General features: G+C 34.4%; 1 protein-coding gene across 2 annotated transcripts in view; it reads left to right on the top strand.

Moving 5' to 3' along the window:
• EML5 (EMAP like 5) overlaps positions 1 to 27,951 on the top strand; it is a 130,642-nt gene that overhangs the window by 84,021 nt on the left and 18,670 nt on the right. Inside the window, exons 22-33 of one of the 2 annotated variants that reach the window (XM_032482478.1) lie at positions 9,951 to 10,103; positions 10,807 to 10,938; positions 12,034 to 12,122; positions 13,002 to 13,178; positions 15,351 to 15,552; positions 16,253 to 16,379; positions 18,854 to 18,868; positions 20,592 to 20,600; positions 22,006 to 22,084; positions 23,229 to 23,358; positions 25,515 to 25,613; positions 26,581 to 26,601. In XM_032482478.1, coding sequence (XP_032338369.1) covers positions 9,951 to 10,103; positions 10,807 to 10,938; positions 12,034 to 12,122; positions 13,002 to 13,178; positions 15,351 to 15,552; positions 16,253 to 16,379; positions 18,854 to 18,868; positions 20,592 to 20,600; positions 22,006 to 22,084; positions 23,229 to 23,358; positions 25,515 to 25,613; positions 26,581 to 26,601 — 1,233 coding nt within the window. The remainder of the gene's footprint in view (positions 1 to 9,950; positions 10,104 to 10,806; positions 10,939 to 12,033; positions 12,123 to 13,001; positions 13,179 to 15,350; positions 15,553 to 16,252; positions 16,380 to 18,853; positions 18,869 to 20,591; positions 20,601 to 22,005; positions 22,085 to 23,228; positions 23,359 to 25,514; positions 25,614 to 26,580; positions 26,602 to 27,951) is intronic. The other variant, XM_032482479.1, reaches the window with a different exon arrangement.

Here is a 27,951-nt window from a genome sequence, read left to right as displayed (position 1 = left end):
GCAAATGAGGTTACCCTATCAATATAGAGCAACAAGGGGTTCAGTTGTTGGAGCAAAGCTGTTACTATTAACTTAGGCCAGATGAGGATATGTAGATAGCTTCATATTTCTTAGTAAAGTGGTAGGGAATGTTATTTTATAGCATGGGAATATTGTAGGAGGAGCTCTGGTTGAAAAAGTTGGGAATTGTGACTGTAAGAAACGTGATAGAATAAGCCATGATGAAGGAAAGAATTGCCTAGTGCTGTGAGGGCCAAGCTGAAGTTATGTAACATGTTGTAATTTAGTCAGTTGCTTTACTTTTACTTCCTTTTGTTGACCTGAAAGTAGAGTCTGTTTTCTTCTTCTTGGGTTATTATTAAATATTTAACACATGTACTTAACTAAAAATCTGAAGTTAATCACAATCTCTAGAATACTTGAACTCCAGTCACTGCCCTTCCCTTTTTTTTTTTTTTTTTTTTTTTTACAAGTTATTGATATCCAGCATTTTCATTCTCTGGTGGGTGTGTGTGTGTGGGTGTGTGTGTGCGCTTTATATTCCTTTATTCTCGAAAACTAGAGAGAATTACCAGTGGTTTTGTACTTGAACTTTCAATGTGAAGGATTATAGTAAGATTCTAAAACCACAAGCACACCTCTTTGGTACAGGAAACCACTGTACCAAAAATTTTTTTCCTTCACAAGTCCACTGAAAGTCTTGACAAGTCAAATTTGGAATATACTTGGTTTTAATACCTATCAGATTTTTAAAATTGAGATATAATTGACATAGAACTTTACATTCATTTCAGATGTACAACATATTGATCCAGTATTTGTAAATATTGTGAAATGATCACTATGGTAACATCACCACACATACTTATAAAATTTTTTATTGTGATGAGAACTTTTAAGATCTACTCTCTCAGCAGTTTCCAGATTACAATACAGTATTATTAACTGTAGTCACCAATGTACATTACATCCCCGTGACTTATTTATTTTATAGCTGAAAGTGTGTACCTTTTGATTTCCTTCACCCTCCACCCCCCATCACTGGCGACCACCAATCTATTCTCTATATCTTTGAGCTTTTTTTTTTTTTTAGTTTCCATATGTAAGTGGGATCATATAATATTTGTCCTTCTCTGTCTGACTTATTTCACTTAGCATCATGCCCTCAAGGCCCATCCATATTGTTGCAAATGGCAAGAGTTCATTCTTTTTTAAGAGTGAATAATCTAGTGTGTGTGTATATATACATACAGACCTATCTATACCACGTTTTCTTTGTGCATCTACCCATTCGTGGGCACTTAGGTTGTTTCTATATCTTGACTATTATAAATGATGCTGCAGTGAACATGGGGGTTGACATATCTTTTCAGTTAGTGTTTTTGTTTTCTTCAGATAAATACCCAGAAGTGTAATTGCTGGATCATATGGTAGTTCTGGGTTTTTTTGGTTTTTGAGGATCTCTGGTTTTTTTTTAACCTCCCTTCAAAATTGGACATTATTATTGTATCATGCAGTCAATCATTGTTTACTTAGGTTTATCTATCCTTATACATTTCTTTGTTCACCTTTTCTTCTTATATCTCAAACTTTTTCTTTTATCATTTTCTTCTAAAATATAGTTTTAGTTTCCATAATAAAGATTTGTTGGAAATTCTCTTATCTTCCTTTGGATGAACAGTGGCATATAAGAACAGGGCAGTAGGAGTGGTCTGTTCTGACAGCAGAAATATTTTATCACTGACATTGCAATTCTTAAAGAGCAAATTGATTTCTATTCAATTTTACTATTATTGTTTTAAAATTTTTGTTAAGCAGTATATTACCACTCAAGGTGAACTGTTCCCACTGCCCTGCCCTTGTTATACTAGTAATCTGAACATGTTTTGATTTTTTTACTCTTATTCTTGAATGCTAACTTAACTACTTCTAGAGTTCTTGATTCAGTTGTTTTTCCTCTGGTTTCCATTGTTCTCTTTTACTTTGTCTGCAGCTGAGATTTATTAACATTGTATGTGTATGTGGTTTATTATGTCTTTATTCTATTTAGAATTTGTTTTGCTTCCTGAATCTTCGGATTTGTATCTTATATCAGACCTGAAAAATTGTCTGCCAGTATTACTGGCTCCTTCTAGGAGTAGATTTTGTAGAGAAAAGTCATGATTCAGGATTCTGTGTTTTTGTTTTGAAATATTCTCCTATAATCACTTTTATTTTTATTTCATCATCATTGACTCAAGAGGAAAACAAGTGGATTTTCATAATCTTTTGAAAGAACATGTATGGTTTTATGCTGGTTGACTTTATAACAAAGTTACTGAAGTCATAATGGCTTAAATATTATAAAACACAGTTATCTCTTTCAAACATTCAGTAAGAAATGCTGTTTTCTTCAGAAAATGAATATGCAAGTATTATGGTCCTGAGGCTTACTTAACATTTTATAAATAAAATAACATTTTATAAACTATCCTCTGAGAATTTTACCAAACAAGTAATTCAATTTTATATTAACTAGTTACAGAATAACCAGAAGTATAAATATGCAGCATAAGTTAATGTCTATATTCTTAATGTCTGCAAAGTAAATATTTTCTAAATATTTGCCAGCCTTTGCACTTTTCTGTGTAATGATGTATTGGAAAGTTCCTGTTAAAAACTTGCATCTATGACTTTAGCTTTTAATTATAATCAAACTTGAATTTTTTTCCTCCACCTTCCTTCCCCCATCTGACCATCCCCTGCCTCTTGCAACCACTAATCTGTTCTCTGCATCATTTCGCATACCTGTTGGCCATCTGTAAGTCTTCTTTGGAAAAATGTTAATTCAGATCTTGGGCCTATTTTAAAATCAGAGTGTTTGTTTTTTTGCTATTGAGTTTTATGAGTTCTTTGTTCATTTCGGGTATTAGCCTCTTATCAGATACATGATTTGCAATTATTTTTCCCATTCAGTATGTTGCTTTTTCATTTTGCTGATGGTTTTCTTTCCTATGCAGAAGCTTTATAGTTTGATGTAGTCCCACTTATTTATTTTTGTTTAACAAAAACCAACAAAGGTTTTGCTTTTGGTGTCAGAGTCAAAAAATCACCAAGATCTATGTCAAGGAGCTTACCACCTATGTTTTCTTCTAGGAGTTTTATGGTTCCGTATCTTATATTCAGGTCTTTAGTTCATATTGAGTTACCTTTTGTGTCTGGTGTAGGATTGTGGTCCAGTTTCATTCTTTTGCACGTGGCTGTTCTATTTTCCCAACACAACTTAGTGAAGAAACTGTCCTTTCCCCATTATACATTCTTGACTTCTTTTGTAAATTAATTGACCATGTATGCATGGATTTATTTCTGGGCTCTCTATTCTGTTCCATTGATCTGTGTGTCTGTTTTGAGCCAATATCATGCTGTTTTGATTACTACAGCTTTGTAGTATAATTTGAAATCAGGGCATGTGATGCCTCCAATTTTCTTCTCCTTTCTCAAGGTTGCTTTGGTTACTAGAGATCTTTCGTGGTGCCATACAAATTTTAGGATAATTTGTTCTATTTCTGTGATAAATGCTATTGGAATTTTGATGGGAATTACATTGAGTCTCTAGATAGCTTTGAGTAGTGTAGACATTTTACTAGTCCATGAGCATAGATTGTTACATGTCTGTTGATAGACATTCTAAAGTTCCATGGGAATTGTGGGTTCAACTCGGCACTTTCTAGGTCCTCAACCTCTTTCTCCTCTAATGTAGTGTGTTTCAAAATACCAAATCATCATCATTCTTTTTTTTTTGTATTGTGTGTATCAAACCAAACTGTCAACTAGTTATTTTATCTTTTATGGCAAAATTGCATCATAACCAATTTGTTATGCAGTAAAAATGTTTGCAGCAAAAATACTTGCAGCAGAATGTCTACAGCAAAACAGCTTGCAGCAAAAGTACCTGACATGATTAGATACAATAGTGAGAAGAGCCACTCCACCTCTACCTCTTGATTTACAAACCCATGTATTCTGGCTGTGAGGTAGCACCATATAATGGTCTTTGATTTGAAGCATATACCACTTGCAAAGACAAAATCCTGGTCTTTCAGGATATTGTTTCCCAAAAGGTACCATAAATTAGTTTTCAGTAAGCCATTCCACCATTCTGTTAGTCTCTTTCTGTGAGTGATGAGAATATGTGATAAAACCAGTTAATTCCATTGGTATGAGCCTAATGCTGCATATCCTTTGCTATGAAATGAGTTCCCTGATCAGAAGTGTGAAATTCGGTGACGGTGGTTAAGGCATCCTGTGTGTCCACAGGTGGTAGTTTTAGAGAAGCACTATGGATAGGGAAAGCAAATCCAAAATTCATGTCTATTCCAATGAGGATGACTCTTTGTCCCCTCCATAGTGGAAGAGGTCCAGTGTAATCAGCCTGCCACTGGTGTCTGGCTGGTTTCTCTGGGAAATGGTGCCATATCAGAGGTTCAGTTGGTCTCTACTGTTAGAAGATTGGGCACTTAGCAGCAGTGGTAGCAAAATCAGTCTTGGTAAAGAGAAATGCATGTTTTTGAACCCAAGTATAGACTCCTGGGTCCTTGCCAACATGGGCCCACGAAGCAAGCATTAGCTGGCTAGGAAAAGAGGCTGCCTGAGCATATTATTCACAGAGCATATTATTTTGTCCATCTGATTTTTGAGAGCCTCCTCGGCAGTGGATACCCTTGTTGGGCATTCCCTAGAACACAAAAACTTCACAGCCTATGCCCTTTCTGAGAGTTTTACTTACACATCTATTTTTCAGATTTCCTTGTCTCTAATCTTCCAGTCCTGTTTCTTCCAGTCCCTAACTGTTTATCCAAATAGTAGCAATTGCTAATGAATCAGTGTAAATCTGTCTATCTAGTCATATCTCACTACAAAAGTGGTAAACCAGATGTACTGCTCAAAGTACTGCCCACCGAGAGGTTTTACTACTGTCCTTCATGGTCACTCACCCCTGAGTGGGGTTATAATGCTTTCAGGTGGATACCACCATATTGTATAGAAACATCCAGCTCAAATTGTTTCTTCATCAGTCAACTGATCATAATGAACACCTGTGAGGCCATAGGTATAGATGAGACATAGAAGAGGCATAGCAGTAGGAATTAATTGCTGCAGGATTCTGAGCCACCTGTACATACAAATTACTTGTAACTTCCAGGCCTCTCCAAGCCTGGTCTTTTCTATACTGTGTTCAGTTGATAATAGATTGCTGTTGTGCACACCCAATCAGTGGCTAGGTTGGTCATGTAATTTTCGGTTCATGATACGGAGCTCAGGACACATAGTCACCTGATGTGCCATAGTTAGGCATTTACTTACTGTCTAAATAAGGCCTAGTAGCAATGCAGAAGCTACTTCTCAGAAGGAAAATAATTATCTGTCAAGGAGGGCATGGAGTTCTTTGGTAGCTTTTCATAGGCTCCATACAGCATCCCTATTTACTACAGACACTTTTGAGTATCATTGAATCTGGTAGATCATAAGGCCCAAGTGGAAGATGAGTTTGCCTTCTCTTGTTCTGATCCCCACTGAAAGCTTGTAAGTGATTTGATAGATGGATAGAAGCAGCTCATTCAAATATGGTATATGTTGCTTCCCAAAAGACCTACCAAGCATTTTACTCCTTGTGTTCATGGTAGATGATGGGAGGTATAGCAACTTGTCTTTCACGTTGGAGGGACTGTCTTGATATACTCTAGATCATTGGATCCCTAGGAACTTCACTGAGGTGGCAGGGTACTTGAATTTTTGTGGGAATTATCTGCCACTCTCTTGATTCACTTATGTCTTACCAGGGCATCTAAAGTACTTGTTGCTTCCTGCTCCCCAGATCCATTCAGCATAATGTCATCAATGTAGTGGACCATTGAAATGTTTTGTCGAATGTCAAGATGATAAGGATCTCTGTGGACTGTATTATGGCAAAGAACAGGAGAGTTGAAATAGCCCTGAGGCAAGGATTTGAAGGTGTCCACAGATACCAGCCAGGTAAAAGCAAACTGCTTCTGGTGGTCTTTACAAATTGGTATGGCGATAAAAGCATTAACCAGGGCGATAGCTGCATGCAGGATGCTAGGGACTGTGTTCATTTGTTTTAGTAAAGATCTGGAAGAGTAGCTCCAGTTGAAATCACCATGTGATTAAATTTATTATCCATAGTTATTAGTTAAAATCTTTTATTTCAGCACAGACCAAACAAGCAAGTTTTAATGATGGTGTGTTAGGTATTTTTATCCCTACTTCATGTGTTTGGTAATGTCACTGATTTTTGCAGTTCTCAGGGTTGCAATGTTGTTTTTGGTTTATTGTCTCTGTAGAGAGAGGAATTTCCGAAGGTTTTCATTTAGTTTTTCCTGTTATAGTGACTCTTACCCCATGGATCACAGAGTCAGTGTAGAGCATTCTGCAAATTGCCAAGTATATCTGTTCCAGCTTAGGAACAGGGTGCAGTCCACAGACCACTTGAGTTCCACTATGATTCAAAATTGGACTTAGATTCCATCTATCACATGATTAACAGAAGGCCCCACTTTGCTGTACAAGAGCAGCATTTTGTGTTCTTAAGAATTAGTGTCTATTCAGTGCCCGTCTCTCCTAATTTCTGAAAGTTTGGATCTTTCCTTTTCTTCAGTTCACAGTCATTCTGCTGAATGGGCACAGATCAATGGAGGAAGATGTGTGTTGTGTACTTGTGACTGTGCTGCAGGGTTCTTCCTCAGTGGGACCTGGCCTTCCCTTCAATCCAGGGGCTCTGAGTGTATGAATAGGCTTAGGTCTGAAAACTGTTTGAGAATCTGTGACTCTCCATTGTGGTGATTTAAGTCAGATTTTTTAGCCACCAGATCCGGAGTTTTTTCTGTTATATACAGTGAACTCTAATCTGGTAACCCACTCATTTATTTCATTCCTGGAAATACTATAATTAGCCACCAGGAGAAATCTCCACAGGTCAGATTTTTCTGATTATTAGTACACCCCTGCTGCCCTTTTTGGTAAAAGAATCTGTCTTGTTTTTGTCAGGTTTAAGGGCTGCTCCTTGGCCTCTGCTTCTCCAGAATTGTCCATTGGATCAGGGAGCTCATATTAATGGCAACGTTTCCCATTCCTGACCTACGTGGAAGGACAGAGCTCTTCAGTGATTCAGATACTGCCCTTAATTAATGTTTATTTCTCAGTGCTTTCATGTCAAGGGACTATTTCCTAGACTTTTTCAGGGGATGTAGTTGCTGGGCAAGTGTGCAGGTTGCATATGAAAAATCTCCAACATTCTTACCTCCCTAAGCTTTTGGATTCCTTCCTTTATATCAGGAGTCAGCCCATGGATGAACTCCAGCCTGCCTCTTGACTTTGTAAATCAAGTTTTATCAAAACAAAGCCATGACCATTTTTTTATGTGTTATCTAGGTCTGCTTTTGCACTGCAATAACAGTTGAATAGCTATGACAGAGACCATATTGCCTGTAAAGCTGAAAATATTTGCTCTCTGGTCCTTTAAGAAGTCTGCCAACCTTTGCCTTAGAGCATGCTGAGATTTGATCCAAGGTAGGGGCCTAGTGACAGCAAAGCGGTAATTGTGATGGTTCTTCAGAAAGTTAAGCATCCCCTGCAAGGCGTCTATTTAATAAGGTGAGTCTTCACAGACACGGGAGAGCAAGCTATTTGCACTGGTCAGTGAGACTCCAGGTAACTCAGAAGTTAAAGATTCTCAGTTTTGTCTGAGTCCAACCAGATGTTCCCATTCCAAGGTTAAGGGTTCTCTTCCTTCCCAATCAATGCCCTAATTTTCACATAAGAAACTTGGCAAATCTGTGAGATCAGTTGACATAAATTTTCAGCAATATCAGCCCTGTCAGAGATTCTTTTAGGTTTGTCATTGGAGCTCTCTCTACTCAGACCAAGACTAGTGCTGAGAGTTTAAAGGACCTGGCTTGTTATTTCTTTCTGTAAATGCTTCATGCACTCAGTGGAATCTTCGCAGTCCTTGTAGTCATTATTTTTATAATGGTCAAGGGCTGTGGCCTCTTGGATGCCCAGGACACTTACTTTAGCGGATACTTCACAATCAGCCACAGGAGATAGCTTAATTAATTGTTATGCCAGTGCGTACCTTGGATGGCTAGCATCCCATTTCCCATTGACAAGGGTTCAGCACTATGCACAAGCCCAAAGACATGCCTAAACCAATTCCAAAAATCCCATCTTTAATGCCCTGTCTGCTGTGACCACTTCAGTACCAATTTTATATAAATCAGAGGCAGAAACCACCCCCGAAATTTGAACAGGGAAAAGTTTAATCTGGAGTGTTAACTAATGAAAGGTGATTTAACTACTAAAAAATATGAAAGAGGATTCTAAGGGGTGTAGAAGGAGCAACTGCAGAAAGCAGCCACCACCCACAGGGCCAGTGGACAGTGACCAAGGAATGAACTTGGAGGTTGGATCCTTCCCCACTTCCCCCAGGCTGAGATTCAGATCTCTTTAGAGAGGGTGTAGGTGCCTCAGGAAGACACAGCCTGCCAATGGAAAAGAAACTTCTCAAAGAGCTGATCTAGGAGGTCTTCTGCTATGGTGGCGGAGAAACCCCTTTCCCCTCATTGACCCACTGGTTCCAGCACACCAGAAGCAAGAAAAATCCCTTCCTTCTTCTTTGGCCTGCAGGGACCCTGTAGCCCCCTCTACTGGCCAAAACCAAGTGTACTGACAAAGGCAAAATATGGGCTCCAGCTCCAGTAATCATACAGTTGAAAAAAGATGGGGGGATTTGGAGCTGAGAGACAATGAGTTAATAACAAGCTGTTATCCAGATTTATGGCTGTAATTTCTATCTGTGTGCTGCTGCCTCCCATATGTATACTTCTAGTCTGTTTTCCCTGAACTTCGGAATATTAATGTATCAAACTGGTTCCTTGATGTCTTCATTTGACTTTCTCATAAGCATCCTAAACAGGTACAAAACCAAACGCTTCTACCTCCCCTGGTTCTTCCCATCTCAGTAAATGACACATCTTTCAAACAAAAACATAGCCTCGACTTTTCTCTCTTTCTCCTACTGTACTCCCAGTTGATCAAAGTCCTGCCAGATCTTTCTTCAAAATATAAACAAATCCTACCGTTTCTCATTACCTCCACTGCTGCTGCCCTGCTCCAGGTCACCATCATCTCTTGACTCTTAAATAGCAGAAATCACATCCTAGATTTCTCATGTATGCTTGGTAATTAAATGACTGCTTATTCTCAATTCATTTTATAACTTTTCATTCTATGACAGCTGTAGCCTATCCCTCCCTCTCCAAATTTTATGCAAGACACCAAAAGCCTTAGGGCTTTGAATATGCCTGCTGCATCCCTTGCTGTCAGGGTAAGCCCATTTTTTTGTGTTTGCCAATGCAGCATTAACCCTTATTTTTTTTAATTAATAATATTAACATAATTATATCTTCATGTGTAGTTTTGAAACATGTTTGGATCTTCCTAGCTTAAACTAATAATTGCCTATTTTAAGTTTTTTTTAAAATTTGAAAGCATTTTTATAAAGATGGCCTTATTTCTTAAATTTCTGATTTGTTGGATAGAAATTACAAAGATAGCAACCCCTTCCCAACAAGAAAAAAAAAAATTCCACATACGTTATTGACTTTTATGTTAGTTAAAATCTCTGTCTCTTCATCAGCTTAATTTCTTTTGACGTAAATATCAGTACTCACTTTTGTTACATTCAGAAAAGGAAATGGTTTGTATTATTATTGCTTGGAATTCCACACCACTGATTTCAATAGAAAACTTTATTATTTGAATCTTAATTCCTTTCTAATATTGACTAGAGGCCATAATGAGTATAGGAAACCTCTTTGAAGGTATGCCTTAAGCACATACTTTTTTTTTTAATTGAAGAAAATCACCTGATAGAAGCTTTCTTTCTCTTTTAGGTGGGAGATGTTGCTGTTTTTCTCCTGATGGTAAAGCTTTAGCTGTAGGTCTCAATGATGGAAGTTTCTTAATGGCAAACGCAGATACTCTGGAGGATCTTGTGTCTTTTCACCACAGAAGAGATATTATTTCAGATATTCGATTTTCACCAGGTAAGATTTCATTGAAATCATATTTGATTATTAGCTTGGGTCTGGCAATGAGTAAATATATCAATGTGTAATTTTTTGTAACTGTTATTCTATCTCAGAATTTTACTATTTTGACCAGAAGAGGTAGTATAATGAGAGGTAAAAGCCCTGTATTAGATCGGGGGCAAAATATCTGGCTTAGTGCCAGCTGTGCCACTAAATTTTCTGTGTGACTTGGGCGAAGACATTTCTTTGAGATTCGTTTTCCTCATTTGTAACATAAAAGGGACTGGATGACTGTTTTCATTATATTCTTAACACTTTTTAAATTATATTAATTTTGCTTCATCATTTTCCATGTATTCATTACCTGTGACAAAATCTACTATAACATAGGATTAATAATGTCAAGACAAAATTCACTTATGTTGGTTTACTTCCATTTTTTTCTGAATTTAGAGGATTTTTTTTGGTCAAATACAAGGAATATCAAAATTAGTTTGCATAGATTTTTGACATTTGGTTTACACCAAACTACCTCACTACACTAAGAAATTTATTTCATTGTGTTAATTATAATATACTTGAAAAATTTGACACTTGTTATAACTTACAAAACACCTAAGAGTTCCCTCAAAAAAATTAAGAATATTAACTCTGGTTGTAGAGTGTAAAAAATACTTCTAACACGAGAAAACGTCAAGAAAATACATTTCTGTTACAGGTTCTGGGAAATACCTTGCCGTAGCATCCCATGACAGCTTTATAGATATATACAATGTCATGAGTAGTAAACGAGTAGGAATATGCAAAGGCGCTACCAGTTACATCACTCATATTGATTGGGATATTAGAGGTAAGAATTTAAATAACCTACTGTTTGATAAAAGTTTCATTTGATATAGTATAGCTGTTTTAGAGAAACAAGTAATTCAGCAGATGAGTTCAAAAGCATTGTGAAAAACAAGCTGGTCACTCTCACTCTTGTTGCGCTCACCTTCTGATGTGGCCCACACTCTTACTTTTACCTTAAACACCCCACACCTCTCGGGTTCTCTCCCTCTCACCTTTGTGAGATGGCTCACATTCTGCCTATGGAGTGTGTATCTCCTAAGCCGTTTTCCCTCCTGAGTGAGACAGACCGCACTCTGTTCACGGAGTCTGTATCTCTTTAAAGAAACTTACTTTCACTTAAAAAAAAAAAAAAAAAGCATTATTTTTCAGAATGATTTTCCACTACTTTATTTCATATCTGAAGATGAATGCTATGAGTTTTTCCATACTTCTGATGTAATTCACATGAAAGGACAGTAAGTGATAAATTTGTAAAGTAATTTAAAGCTTATACAAATTTTTTTTAGTCATTTGTCCTGGTTTTTGTCAGAAAAGCTTGATGTAAATAGTAACTGAAATTTTGGAAAGTTGTTTTATTGATGAAGATTTTAATGTCATTTCCTCAGCATTCAATAAAATACATTCCCTAAAATTGTCATAGTTGTATAGCATACAGAAGTTGATAAGTATCTTTGTTTTTTAGCAGAATGCATGGCAGATGGCAGTCTGTAATAATTTGGATAGACGCTAAATATTTTAAATGCTCCAGTTTTAGGGATTTTTGTTTCAGATAATTCATCTGTATAAATCTAGCATTGTAAATTAAAGTTTTTGCAAATATAGTTAAACAAAATACTTACTATTAAAAAATGTTTCAAATTTTATTTCTAGGGTTTTTATATGCATAACAGCGGAAATAGCTTACATATATATACACACACGATGCCATTTATGAATTTAATTACTTTATTATATATATATGGCTCCAGAGAAAAATGGTTTTTATGTTTAATCTTAATTTTTCCCATGAAAGTTAATCATTATACTAACTGTATATGTACTAACTGTATATGTGTTTATATTTTATATATGTATGTATTTTTTAAATTTTTTTAAGGAAAGCTTTTACAGGTCAACACTGGTGCTAAAGAACAGCTATTCTTTGAAGCTCCAAGAGGGAAAAAACAAACCATCCCTAGTGCAGAGGTAGGAAGATAGTGGTGCTTATAATGTTGTTGACATGACTAAGTGGTTAGAAAGCTGATACCTGCCTTCCTTCATTTAGTTACATATGAATACTGTTCTCAAATTGTTCATATTATGGATATTCTTTGCAAGTTTATTTTATTGGGACTAAAAAGATGGGTAAAGGAAGAGATGCTGTATTAAGAAAAGGAATAAATTACTTCCTTGTATGTGTAGCTGTGTTCTAATTACATTCCTCAAAGGATAGGAAGCATGTAATAGCACGTAGAAGACATGCCATCTAAGGCTGGAGTATTGCATGTCTGTCAAATCTTTTGGAACCCATGTGTCTAAGATGCTTATTGGCAAATTCCTGTTTAAGGAAAAAAGAAAGAAAAAAATATGTTTAGTTTTGTGATTGACAGTATTAGCAAAATATTTGGACATGGCCAAGGAAGAGAAGCTAAACAAATTTAACATGAAAGCAGCTTAATAAGGAAAGGAACTGTAAGTAAACGTCTTAATTTCCAGTAATGAGTAATTGGAAAACATGCTTGTAAAGTAATAGTAGAAGTTTAGACATGAAGTGTAAGAATAAGTTTCTTGATTATTTTAAATGCACAAACAGTCTTATTTATTATCATTCTGTGTTCAGTATCCAGAAAACACAGTGGATTCATAATAAATACGTGTTGAATAATATTATGTTAAATTTTTTCTACAGGAAGTAGTGGACTTGGGAAGCTATAAAACCAAGACAACTAATAATTTATTTAACTGATTTTATTAAAATTTTAATTCTACTTGTGACATATATAATTACAAAGAAAAATATTCAGATTTTTTTTGTTAATTTTTTAGGTTGAGATATGACAACTTACAGCAATTTTTTCCTTTTAGGTAGAAAAAATTGGTTGGGCATCATGGACAAGTGTGCTTGGTTTATGCTGTGAGGGAATTTGGCCGGTAATTGGAGAAGTCACAGACGTAACTGCCGCTTGCCTCACTAGTGACAAAATGATCCTAGCTACTGGGGATGATTTAGGATTCGTGAAGTTATTTAGATATCCTGCTAAAGTATGTGTTTTTCTTTAATTCTCCAGTGATCATAATTATAAAAAACGGTTATGGCAATGCCCTTTTATAGCATTTCATTGTTAAAATATGAATATTACATATGTAATGTATAATGTAGTATGAAAGGTTCAGAATTAATGTTTCCTATTCTTGACATCATATTTATAGCTTTTATCTAGTAGTAGTATTATAATTTATGATTCCATGCTTTAAGTTGTATGTTACATTGCAGTTTCTCAATGTTGGGTAATATAAGTATCCCTTTTAGAAGAAACATTCTTTTTATCCCTAATATTAACTTAAATAATTTTAGGATTCTTTTGATTAAATATATACCATTAACAGTAAATATAAATTCTTTATATTTACAACTTTAAAGTTTAAAATGTTTTGTGGGAAGGGTATAGCTCAAGTGGTAGAGCGCATGCTTAGCATGCATGAAGTCCTGGGTTCAATCCCCACTACCTCCTCCAACAATAAATAAATAGTAAATAAACCTAATTACCTCCCCGCACCAAAAAATAAATTAATTAATTTAAAAAATAAAAATAAAGTTTAAAATGTTTTAACCAGTTAAATACAAAGTACTATAAATACAATGCCTGTAAAATCAAAATAAGTAACACTGGTTTAATGTGATGAGTAATGTTATTTTCCTAAAGCTAAACTGTAGAGCTTCTTTGGAGTGTACATGCCCATGCTGCCGTGTACCGTGTGATGACTCAGTTCTTCTGTTGCTTCCCTCTGTTCAAACTACTGGAGACATTAGGCTTTCACTTAGCCCAAAAATAGAATTCATGTATCAAGTCCAGATGAATTTATTCATTAATAGTCACAAATTCAGATATAAATTATAATCTAGCACTGACATGAACTTTTTATAAACATAAATTTGAAATAGGGCACTGAAACCATGATTTTCAGTGCATGGTGGTCTTAAGTAACTGCTCCTATCAATATTTTTAGCTCAGCATTGAAATGAAAATAGAAGTTTAAAAATTCCTGTAGAGAACTTAAGCACCCAAGAAAATATTTCACAAATCCTTTATTTTAGATACTCTTAAGTAGTAACACCTTAGTTGATAAAAATGTGCTCCAATAAAACATGTATTAGTCAGAAACTTCACTCTGAATAATCTAGATGATATAGAAGCCTTAAGAGTATGTTCTAAGGTATTGGCCTGCAGATTCCTTCTTCACCTTACTGTAATAAGAACCACAAAGTATTAGGGAAACTACCTTCTTGCAGTGTTTTGATGACAGATTCCCCTCCTATTTCAGCTGATTTTTATTGTCTTGATTTCCAAAGAATTCACTGATTTAGCTATTACCATGTTTTGTTTATTTAAGACATTTCTTATTTAACACCCTTGAAAAGATGTCCATCTAAAACCTGCTTCTGATACGTTGATCTAAAATTTACTTATGTAACTTGGTAATGCTGGTGTTCTAGGTTTAAAAGTTGCCAGTATCTATAACTTGGCTTTTTCTTCATATAAAAACACATTTTATGTGTAATATCTACTTATAAACAAAAACACTAATGAATTAAGATGAAAGATATTTACATGAGTATATGCCAAAATATTTGCCAATTACTTTTTGTTAATATGGCCATGCTATATGTACATGAGCATTTATATCCTGACTTTCTCAGTTATTGTATCTATTTCCAACAATAATATGTGTGCCTAGCCATTGTTTTTAACAGATTTGTACTATTCCAAAGATGCCCACTATAATTAACTGTTACTCTGTTGAACATTTAAGGTGTTTAAAATTTTTCAGTGCTATAAGTAAATATCGTGGCAAATATTTTTTGCACCGATTATGTCTTCTTAGGGTAGATCTCTTAAAGAGGGATTGGTGAGTCAAAGGTCAACATTTTCATACTTTTAATGTAGAATATCAAGCTGATTTCCAAAAACGTTATGCCCATGGTGCTAGCAATGTGCACAACTACTAGTTTTATCCTAGTCTGGGAGTTTTATCCAAGTTTAGGAATTGTTATTTTTTTGTTCTATTGAGTTTCAGTATTTTCTTATTTTTTTTATAAGATGCCTTTGTAAATGATTAATTTCCAGTCATATATTAAGAAAGAAATTCAAAATGTTAACAGTTTTCAAGCAATAAAATTTCTCAGGCTGTTTGGATTTTTTTTTTCATCTTTAGGGAAAATTTGGAAAGTTTAAGAGGTATGTGGCCCATAGTACACATGTCACAAATGTTCGCTGGACTTATGATGACAGCATGTTGGTAACCTTAGGAGGTACAGATATGTCCTTAATGGTTTGGACAAATGAAATGGAGGGCTATCGAGAAAAAAGGCCTTGTGATAGTGAAGAGTCTGATATAGATTCTGAAGAAGATGGGGGTATGTCATTTTAAAATATTTCTTTTTAACAAAAACATAGAAAAATTTAGCACAACCGATTTAAACTGCAGAAGTTAATTAAATAATAATAATGTTTGAATAATACTTCATTTGGGTTTTTTTTGTCTTTTTAATACCAAAATTGGTTTTAGGATTGAAAAGCAATGGACTGCCATATATTGATGACTTAGACATTCTTCCTTTACCAATGTATGATAATCATACTTTAAATAAGTACTGTTAAAATAAATCTATAGTATTGAATCTCATATTTTAAAATAATTTTGATTTGTTTTATAATATACCAGTGATACCAGCTCATTATAGAAAAATTAGAATGTACGTTTTGCAATAAAAAATAAACACAGCATTCGTAATTTGACCACTCAGAGGTAACCTCTGTTAACATTTTGGGTATATCCATAGGGGTATGTGCATTTATATACATTATATTTTTTAACAGAAATGATGTCTTACTGAGTTTATTTTTTGTAGCTTGCTATTATCACTTAGCATTATTTTGAGAACATTATCATTAAATATTCTTTTACATCATTTTTACTGGCTGTATGTTATTTCATAATTGGACTATAACCCAATTTATTTAATTTACTTCATATTGTTGAACATCCAATTTTTAAGACTATAATTGAGCTCCTCAGTTATATCATAGAGAATAATTCTTATATTTTGATGGTAGGCTATGACAGTGATGTTACAAGGGAGAATGAAATCAGTTACACCATCAGAGCCTTATCAACAAATATTCGCCCAATGTTTGGAATCAAGCCTCATTTGCAACAAAAAGAACCCTCAACTGATGAGAGGTAACAATCAAATTCAAAACTAGATAAATAAAAAGATATTGGTATTAAAAATTGAATTAATTGTTAAACTGAATGAATTTTTGCAAAAACTAAGTAACAGTGGTACTCTTGCATTTTATAGTTCCCAGCACCTCTTAGAAAGTGTTTGTCCTTAAATACTTTTTGGTGATGACGCTGTCTTTTGCAAGTAGTTTAGGGAATGATGCTACATATAAAGTCTGTATGATTAAAGGAATCTTATTTACTAACTTTTATAAATGTATGTGACAGGGTTTCAAGAAGTAATAATTGAATTCAATACCTCTATATTTTAGGAAGCACAAGAGCAGAGAAATGATTAAATTGTGTGAGAAGGCCTTTCTATCCATGTGTCTTTAATCAAGGATGGAAACTCATTATTTTTAAATTTCCAGAAAAGCAAGTTGAAGTATAGCTTGTCTCTAATGGGAATTATTGGTTCTTGTCTAGAATCAGCAAGTCAAAAATAAGGCTATGACAAAGAAGGAATGGAAAGTAGAAACAGCATTACCTCTCCTTTAGAAAGCTGTGATGAGGAAAACTTTTATTATGAGAAGTTAATATTTGAGGGAAAAGTTAAAAATGAAAGGGAATTGATTCACATTGAAGAGAATTTGTGGAAAATTCAAATGAATATATAGTTAGGATAGTGCTAAAGACCATTGGAGCTCAGCTAGGTGGAAATGCTACTATAGGAAAGCGTAGGCAGAGGGATTTGAGTTTGCACCTGTAGATTTTAAAGGAAAAAGCCTGAAGTTGGGTGAGATACATGTTACTGTAGAGAAGAGGAGAACTAGAGATTCTGTCAGACTAAGAAGCCCTGAAGCTCTAGGTGGAATGTTGAGATCGTGATGCCTCCACAGCTCCTCTACCAGGTGCCCCGTTTGCTGATGTTATACCTCAGATAAAAGCACAGTGGGGGGTCACCTTGCAGAAGCAGGGTAGAGGGTGATTATCCATTTTGTCCTCACATAGAAAGAGGTAAAGTATTAAATTAAAGATGTATTTTAAGAAAACTGAGCATACCATCATTTAAATACTTGTACAGTATTCCAAGTTGAAACAACTTGGTAGAAGGCAGTATCATACAATGCAAAGGGTGCAGTTTTTGAAGTCAGGTAAATTGGTTAAAATATTCATTTTTATCATTTGCCAGTTGTATGACCTTGAAAAACTATTCATTCTCTCTGAGTCTCAGTTTCCTCAGAGGTAAAATGAGCATTATAATCCCCAATTTATGGGGTGTTGCATGAAATAAAATAGTGTATATAAAGAATTTAGGTAGTAAGTCTTCACCACCCCTTCCTTGGAAATACAAAGTAACGTAAGGAAATACCTGGTTAATACTGTCACACTTTCTGAAATTAAATAACCACAAAGTAATGAACACTACATATGTATTTACTAATTAGAGAACAGTCAGCACACAAATACAGATGTTTGTAAACTAGGATATTTGCAGTATGGTGCTTAATATTACCTAAAAGAAATTATATCTCGCAGGTAGTAAAAAAATGTATAGGGAAGAAGGAACTCTAGACATGCCCATTAATTTTTTCATTTATTATATTGATTTTTTAAAGAAAAATATCATTTATCCAATAAATTTGGTATGTCAGAAAATATGGCCTAATTTTAATCTGTAGGCCATCTCTTATGGTAAAACACTTAAATTTCCCTCTTCATTGCTGAAGTGATCCAGGTTGGGACAGATGGAAACATTGTATTACTCACAAAGAATTGCTGACACTGTCATAATTGTAATCTTTGCTATTAGTTTGTATTTTTTACAGCTAACTTTTTCAAAATTATTTTTGATTTATTGTGCATTTTGCTCTCGAAGTATTTCACAATTCAATTCTACTAAGTTATGCTGAAAATGCCAAGTCAGAAGTTGTTACTGTGATTCATAGTTTGGAGTTTCATTATTGGATTCATTTCAATATAATGAAAGAATCAAAGGAGATAAAAATGAACCAACTTTGAATTTTTGGAAGGAGATAAAATGGTCTGTAGACATAATTGTTTTCGTGTTTTAAATAAAATATATTATCAAACAAAACACTTTTTAAACAGTTAAAACAAATGCTTGTCAAATATCTGCTTAAAAGGAAAATATTTCTGATGAACAACTTTGACAACTTTATTTATTTTAACAACTTGATGCTTTCGTGGAGTCTTTTTTCCTAAACAATTTTAATAATTTTATATTTTTCTTTTTCTATAAATATTTTATAGCAGATCATATGTTTTTAAGGTAATTGTGTAACTGTCAATCAAATTTCCAATATTTTTGAATAAAAACATTCAAAACAATGTGACAAAATTTAGGCGTTTTCATATTTCCTTAGAATTCTGTTGACATATTACCTTTATTCTGTTTACTAAACTATGATATTTTATTCATCATCAATTTTCATATATGTCTCCTTACTTTTTTCTTGCTCCTTTTGAAGGCAGGGAGTAGTAAGGTAAGTATTTTATTAAAGAAAGTATTTTACTCAAAAATTTACTCTTCTGTTTCAGTTTTTATAGTATATGGTATTTTAAGGTATTGATTTTTTTCCCCCATAAAACATTGAACTACATTTTTTGAGAAAGAAATCAGAAAATAAAATAGGACAAATCCTACAAAAGAGTTACATTTATAGATACAACATGTGGGTGTTGTTGTGAGGGTCTTCATTATGATCAGTGTTTTTACAAATGCTTCACAAACTCCTATACTCAAGATAGTTTTAGTTTTTCCTTAAATTTCAAAGACTCGTAAAAACAATTACACGTATTTATCAGTGAAAACTTTTTCAGTTTATAGCAAACCTATTAGCTTCATTTAATGCATGTTTAATATATTAATTTTAAAACATTAACATAGGGTAGTACTAGTTTTTGCATGTTTAATAAAGTATGTACAAGAAAGGAGTCTTTGGGGTGCTTTTGTAGCTACCTTTAATGAAACGAAAATGTCTTCAGTTTCTGAAACACAACAGTGTGGAAAAACCTAGTCTATTTTAGAAATAAAAGAGGTACCATTAGGAAAATGCTGGCAGATAGGATGAAAAAGTAGATTTGAGACCAGATTGTGCAGAACCTCAAATATTAGGCACTCCTTAATTTATTTTGCAAACAGCAGGAATTCGTTATCTGTTTTAAGCAGGAGGTAATATGTGCAAAGATAGGATAGAATGTGTTGTGACTTCTAAACAGGCCCACATAATCTTACACTATTTTAACAGAAATAAAACATTCAGACCTAGCGTCAGATCTGGAATAACTTGTTCAGGACTGTTCTCTTTATTTTTAAAGGGACATTGACAGTTTACAGTCGTCTAGAGGAAGCACAGGGTAAAGGAAGGTTGGGAGGTCACTTCACAAAAAGAATAATTCATTGTTTTGGGAATCCCTGGTTTCAAAAAAAAAAAAAGAAAACGAAGTGGAAATATAATTACTGTCTTGGATATGAATGACGTTCTGTACAAGTGACCTCCCTGTCACAAGCAGTGTTCATGCAGAGTTTAGTAAATGACCACTTGTTGTCAGTGCTGTGAAGGAATGTTCTAGATATGTAAAAAAGAGTCCTGGTTTCAGTGGGAGGATGGATGAGATTAACTTCTGCTATCACTTCCAGTTCTGTTTGGTCATTATGTTATTAAGGAATTTTTTTTTTTTTTAAGTGTCCTCTTTTGCTAGCAAAGTCCCAAATCCAGCATTGTCCCGAGACTCACTCTGCCTGCTTGGTTAGACTGGCAGACTGGGGGTCCTCCTTGGGTCAGATTAGGGGGAGCTTAGTCTCCTTAGACAATTTTCTTAATTGCTACACCAGTGCTACCAGCCTTTTAAGTTATTTACCATTAGATAAGCTTAAATATTTTCTTTGAAATTCAGATTGCATTGTGGAAAAATAGGAATGGCAAGCTTTAATGTTTACAACATAGAACATGTTGAATTCTAATTTGTTTTCCTTTTTCATCTTCTTTTTTCTGATTTCCCTGACATTAATGGGGTAACTTAAGCCTTTCCTTATAATTACTATTATAAACAGCAGCAAATAAAAACAATAGGCCTTTACTGTATGCAGTATAGTTTATCTGCATTAAACTTATAAAAATATTTTATTACAGGAAATATTTTACTACTATTTTAAATTCAAATTTGTGTTGTAATCTTTTCCTTTTTTAATCTGCTGCTGGAAAGAGGTTCCAGGTAATCATCTCTCTATGTTATGCTCTATGAGGCCTCATTTCGTGTTTATATTATCTTTTTTATTTACCGTTAGTGAGCTGTTACTTGGTGTTCTTTACCTCTACTCCCGGTTTCCAAAAAAGGTTTAAAAACAGATTTTTTTTATGATAATTTGAAAAGTTCTATATATAAAAGTGTTGCAAGTGCATCTAACTTTTATGTCCCATCAGTCGTGCTTTTATACTTCTACGTTCTGCTTCATGTTACCCCTGAAAATGCACATTTCTTTTGTACATATTCAGGACATAACACTTCATTTACTTTTTATAGATGTATAACTGGAAAATCATTTTAGAATGCAAGTATATTGTTATGCCTTTAATTGTATGGATTTACTTCATTAATGTTGGAATTTTTCCACTACAAAGTTAACTTGTGTCATTTTCTGATTTAGTTGTTACAAAATTAATAAAATTTAGAGAAGGAAGTTGATGTAACACTAATTTTGATTCATTGTCCAGCTTATTAAACATTTGAATAATGGTTATCTGAGTTAAAGCTAAACTGAATGATGTGGATTTTTTTTTAATTAAAGGGTTTTAGGATAGAGCCTTCCCTTTGAATTAAATGATTCAAAATAGATACTCTATATGCCATATATACGTAGATAGATCCTGAACTAGTGGTGGAAACAGAGAAGGAGAGGGCTAGGTTTGATAGCTACTATGTAGGTAAAGTTGATAAATATGTAATAGTGAGAATAAGGGAAGAGAAGGAGTTAGAGGCAACAGTAATAAATAACCTTTTACAGAGTGTTGTATGGTTTACAACGCTTTGTAACTGCAAAATGTCTTGCTTTGACAAACTGATGGTGATGTGATAACCATACTGAGGACTTCAGGAGGAAGAGAAGAGAAAAGGCACAGAAGAGCAGGTCATGAGTACAAATTTGAACTCATACATGATTTATGTTGCCAACAGTATAGAAAGTTTAGAGACATGTTTTCAAAATTCAGTTCTAGAAGAATGTATTGAATACCTGCCGTGTGCAAGATACTGTGATAGCTACTTTAGAGCAATAATCCAGGCTTTGTTGATAATGCACCCCACTGAGAAGGTTTTGAGTGTGTAAAACTAACATTTGTATATTTTTGTAATCAGTCTGTTCTTGTGCTGTTAGTTACATTTATGAAACATACAGCAAAGAAATTAAAAGAAAAATGAATAGAAGGTCTAACATTTTCTTTCCACCTTCCTGCTTTAGAAGATAATCAAGATATAGAAGGCAGAGTCTAGTGAGAAACACAGATTGGGTTCATTTTTGTGAAATGTGTCAGACATCTCTCTCTGGAAGCCGGGTGGGAGAAGCTCAGAGAAGGCACCCAGTGATGGGATTCCTTTCCTCTTTCTCACTTCCCTGTTTCAGGCCTCCCGTGAGCAGGGCCCCACCACAGCCAGAGAAACTTCAGACCAACAATGTCGGCAAGAAAAAGAGACCCATAGAGGTGAGGAAAACCCACTCCCTGGTGTTAACTTGTACTTTAAAAGGTATCCAGGGTTTATTTTGTTTCCTTTTTGTAAAACACCCAAATCTTGTCATTATTTTTTATGAAATTAAATGCATTGAATACTCTTTTTCATTTGGTCGTGAAAATTGGTTGTGGTTGCTTAACTGTCAAGTGTGAGTCTTGGATTGATATCCTCTGTTCCTTTTTTTTTAATTAGTCTTTTTTTTTTTTTTAGTTTTCCTTGAATAATACCCTGAATTGAACTGTGTATCTCAGAGAACTTCTAAATGTAAATGTATGGAATGATCTGTGGTTATAGAAGCATAGGCACCTTTGGCAGCATCTTATACTTAGTGGTTTGAACTTGTAAGTTAAAGATTTAATATTTACACCAAGTCAGGAACTTTTACCCCATGCGGTGTATTCACTGTAGGGTTCAATGGAGGCTCTGCTTCTAAGCAAAGAAATCTTCCACTAATAATTGAACAAAAAAGGGAAGTTCTCTCAGGCATTTCATAATCCCAGTATCAGCAGCAACAAGCAGACTGTGCTAAATGAGGTCAAAAACAAGGCATAAAGCTGTGGGAAGAGTGATTGTTGTATGTCCTCTCCTACTCAGCCTCACAGAATCAGTGAAAACGGACACTTTGAATAGCAGAATTGCCTGCTAGAACTTCAGCATGAGTTATCAGAGATAGCGTGCTTAGTTTTGTGCACCAATACTGATGTACTGTTTGGATCCTTAAAAGTACATCACTTGGACATAGTTTATCCTGAGTTATATATGCAGATCAGATATTTTTACTAACAATTAACACAAATCAATATATTCTCCTTTTGAGCCCAAGAGGTATCTCAATGTTTAACACATGAAATCTAAAGAACTGAAATTCTTGGAATCAGATGACCTTGTGATTCCCTTTTCATTTTTATAACTTTATATAGAAAACTATGAAACATGTGTTTCAGCTGCCCAAAACACATTATATAGAGAGGTATGTCTACTTTAATTTTGTATCTGAAGTTTGCAAAACATCAAAAATGCATCCTCCATTTCGACTGAAGACACCAGTACTGTATACAGCAAAATAATGAACATTTACACATGAAGAACTGTATAATGGTTTTGTCATTGTTATAGGACCTTGTGTTGGAGCTTGTTTTTGGCTATCGAGGCAGAGACTGTAGAAATAATGTTCACTATTTAAATGATGGTGATGATATAATTTATCACACTGCATCTGTTGGAATTCTGCACAATGTTGCTACAGGTAGGAAACCCTGATTCTCCATTCCTCATTTTTTTTTTTAATTTAGGAATCTTTATTTAGCATCTTAAAATTCATTGTTAAAAATATAGATAAAAATGCATGAATCCAGAATAAATATTTCATATTGTAGAACTTTTTAGTAATATTTCAAGTAAAAAATTTTAAGTCTTAAGAGAGTGTAACAGCAGAAAAGGATTTTGTAATGCAAAGTGCTCATAGGTGCCTGTTAGAAGTGAAGGATTACTGTATGTTGAAACCATGTTTTATAGGGAAACCGTTTGTAACTTTATTCTATTTCTCCATAACCTAAACATGAAAAGTGGATGGTTTGGATGGTTGTCTTTGATAGTTAGTAATTGAAAGTAGCATGTTGGGTGAGTGATTGCTGGGGGTTGGGGGTGGGGGGTAGCGGTGTTCTTACTGAGGCCTTGGAAAGCCAAGAAAGTTAGCTAAGAAAGCTGCTTGCCTGTGGCTTGACTGATGATACCTTGGTAGATTCAAGAATATGAGAAAACATTTCTTGATATTTATTTAACCAGTTATATTATTGAAAGGCAAATAAAATTCTCTTAGCATCATTTGATGACCAATGATGTGATAATCCTACTAGTAATACTCAGTATTAATTTTGAATTCTGTTTTTGTACATATAGTGGTAAACTTCACAAATTCTGGAAGTTGTATGTAAAAACAGGGATTACCTAGTCCAAATATTTCTGACTTTTTCCTCTGGTAGCCTCATTCTGAACAGGTGGAGTGAATTATGTGAGTTGTAATCCCCACCCCTCCACACACAATCCTGGTCAGTATTAATCATTATATATGATATTTCTGTTTTCATTTCCTAAAGAAAAAGTTCACCAAGATTACACAAATCAGTGGCAATTTTCCATTTAATAGTTTAGGTCATTAAAAAAAAAAAAACTTCTTAGAGAGAAAATCCTCTTTAATTGAGGCTTCACATATCCTTCAAAGGAATAGAGAAGAATAAGAAAAGAGAAGCTACATAGGATGAATGTGTAAATACACGTTCATGTTTATGCTTGTAATTTTCTGATTTTTAATTAGCTGCCTTTCTAATGATGGGGTGTGTTGAGAGGGGCAGAGGAAAGACTAGGCACCTGCTCCAGTTCTGATTTTTTGGCCTCTCACCATTTTGGGGATACACTGCTATGTTTACAGTCTGAGAAGTCTTGCTCTATTGGCAGATATACTCACTTAGCCAACAGCACATATAATTGCTTGTTAGTTCCTTTAACTGAACTCTCAGACCTGGAAAATATGAAGCACATTTCACTTCAAGAGGTTTTTAAGTAAAGATATGTTACTTTAACATGTCTATATGTTAGATATGTTAAATGTCATTATTAAATTTTTTTGTTTGGTTTTGCTTTTTGGAGGACCTATTGTTGACTGTCCTCTATATAATCTGGACCCAATCTACAGTCCTGACCTCACTGCCCACCTCTTTGCTTGACTTGGACAAGCCTACCTTTATTACCTCCTTCATGGTCATAGTCTGCTAAGATCTCTTCACTGTCACTACTACTAGATGAATCACATTACTTCTTTGATCAGAATTATTTGGTACCTCCCTACTGACTACAGAATAAATATGAAATTTAGTAACAGGCTGATTTCCAAAATCCTCTGTAATTCTGGTTCCGATTTGCCTTCCCAGCCGTATTTCTCACTCTTCTTCTTTGTTAACCTGCACTTCAGCCAAATGAGCCATTTATATGCATACCTAATACTTTCCTGCTTTTGTACCTTTGTTTAAAGTATTCCTCTCCCTGGAATGCCCTTCCCCACCCACCTTCATGTTTACAGAATCTGTCATGTTGGTCCAGGAGTGCCATCTGCTCATGAGAATTATTTCTGCTACGAACTCCCATAGCATTTTGATCTTTAATTCTCTTGTGGCATTTTATGTCTTCAACCTTGTATTACATGGTTTATGCCTTTCAGGGTTCTGTTACTTTAAAGATTTCTCAGTCATTTTTCCATCCTTAGGATGAATGTATTTATTAAGTGCTCAAAAAATGGGTGTTAAATAAGCAAGTAAGTTAAACAGAGCAGTTTATTACTCTGAATAAGTACGTTTGACTATTTTACCTTAAGTTTTCTAATTCAATTCTCAAATTCTCTTTTTATAGGGACTCAGAGTTTTTATCAGGAACATAATGATGATATTCTGTGCCTCACTGTAAATCAGCACCCCAAATTTATCAACATAGTGGCAACTGGCCAAGTAGGTATGTTTCTGTATTTTAAAAAGAAAGTTTTAAGTAATTGTCTTGCTCAAATTAACTCAGTATGCTAGGGAAAAAACTAAAGTATATTCGGATATTGTTCGAAATGCATTTGTACATAAAGCACACACCCAGTTTTACCAGATTATTAGCCTCCAGGTACCTTTCTCTCACTTTGGTTATCTGAGTTGGTTCAGACGGTTCCGAATGAAGAGTAAGTTGTTTTATGATGGTTGACATAGTTGACTTTAGTCTTTTAGCAGACATTTCTAGTCACCAGAAACTTTTAATTTAATAGTGTGTCAAGAAGAAAAGAAGAATTTGAGGAGGAAAGGATAAATAAGAGGAACTGAGAAGTAACTAGACTGACAGAGGCAGAGCACCTGCCGCAGCAGGCATTAAGCCAGGAAGAAGAGAGAAGGGAAGTCTGTCCACAGTAGTGAAGCCTTTCTGCCCTTCTCTTTGGCATTCACCGAATTTGCCAACTGTTTTTGAAATCCCCTATCTCGCTGTCTTCTTTCAACTCTATAGAAAACTTAAACGAAGGCCCTAACTCCACAAGCAAAATGATGAGAGGATGGACATCTCTACAGTCAGTGATCACTATGACGACTACTTTTTCTCTCTTTGTTGAGCAACTTTGTTTAACATATTAGTGCTGTAGTTTTCTCTTTTGAAGAAATGTCATGGTCACAAGTTAATCTTTCAAGAAATTTCACTCTCTTCTCCACTTCTTTCCTTTTTTAAATTGAGATGTAATTAACATAATATTATGTTAGTTTCAGGTGTACAACATATGTTAGTGGCTTCACTTACAGTATACTCAGCTTTACATAATAAAATTAATTTTGTATATGACAGTTAGTAATTATTTAAAATTATTATTTTATGATAATATAGTTTTTACAAATTTTTCTTACAGTATTTATGTTATTCATGGGTAACTTTTTCTGCTACTTTTTCATTGTAGGTGATTCAGCAGACATGTCAGGTAAGGAAATTAATCATTTTCTGTTTTAGTCACATTTTTAAGTCACGATAGTGCAAATTTTTATAGAGTAATAATATACTTAAACCTATTTTGATTTTTTTTTCATTAAGAATACATTAGTTTAATCTCATGGTACTGAGTCCAATCTGCAATAATAAGTTTTTTTGAAAAACTAATATATTTTGACCTTTTTAGTGTGCCAAGCACTGTTGGAAGCACTTTACTTGTATTATCTATTTAGTCGTCACAAGACTTCTTTATAGGAGATATTAACTTGCCAGTATCATATAGCTGGTAAGAGTAAAGGTGGGATTAAAACTTGGTCTTAAATGTGAGTCAATTTTTGACTTGCATAAAAATAAGATGTTTTAAAATTTTATTATTTCATGTAACCATCTTAATTATTACACATATTAGATCAACAGAGCATTCAAAGATTTGAAAATAACTTTCTAGTATTGATTTTGACCATGGCTTTGTGAATTTAAAAAACTGATAAACAATACATGTCTGTTGTTTTTAGATATTATAACAACTAGGCTTTTTCAACTCATTTTCAGCTTACGTAGTATAGGACAAATTATCAGTTTGACAGACTTACAAACATAGAAAACAAACTTACGGTTATCAAGGGGGAAAGTGGGTGTGGAGGGATAAATTGGGAGCTCAGGATTCGCAGATACTAACTACTATATATAAAATAGACAGCAAGGTCCTACTATATAGCACGGGGAACTATATTCAATGCCTTGTAATAGCCTATAATGAAAAAGAATATGAAAAGGAATACATATATGTATAACTGAATCACTGTGCTGTATACCAGAAATTAACACACCATTGTAAGCCAACTATACTTCAGTTTTTAGAAAAAAGAATTAGCTGTTTGATAAGAAAACATTTCTCAGTGACTTTTATCCATTTCCCTCCCATCCTCTAGGGTAAGGCATGATTCTGTGATTTGACTGTTCAGCTACAAATTTATCCAGCACAACAGGCAAGATTCTTGCTCTCTTGAATTACACTCAGCAGCAGAGGTTAGCAAACTACAACCCTTGGGCCGAATCTGGCCCAACACCTGTTTTTGTACAGCTCATGACGAAGTATAGTTTTTACTAGTTTAAATAGTTGGAAAATATCAAAAGATGAGTAAAATTTCACCAAGCATGAAAAGTATATGAACTTTGGATTTCAGTATCCATAGATAAAGTTTTATTGGATGCAACCACACTCAGTCAGTTACATATTAACTGAGTAGCTTTTGTGCTACAACGGCAGAGCTGAGTAGTTTCAACAGAGATTGTTTATAACATTCTCATTGCTTTGCACTGCTGCTTGGCACACTACAAA

The sequence above is a fragment of the Camelus ferus genome, chromosome 6 (assembly GCF_009834535.1).
Source record: "Camelus ferus isolate YT-003-E chromosome 6, BCGSAC_Cfer_1.0, whole genome shotgun sequence".
NCBI classification, from domain to species: Eukaryota; Metazoa; Chordata; class Mammalia; order Artiodactyla; family Camelidae; genus Camelus; species Camelus ferus.
Note: the sequence above shows the minus strand (reverse complement) of the source record. Positions and strands in the feature narration are given on the sequence as shown.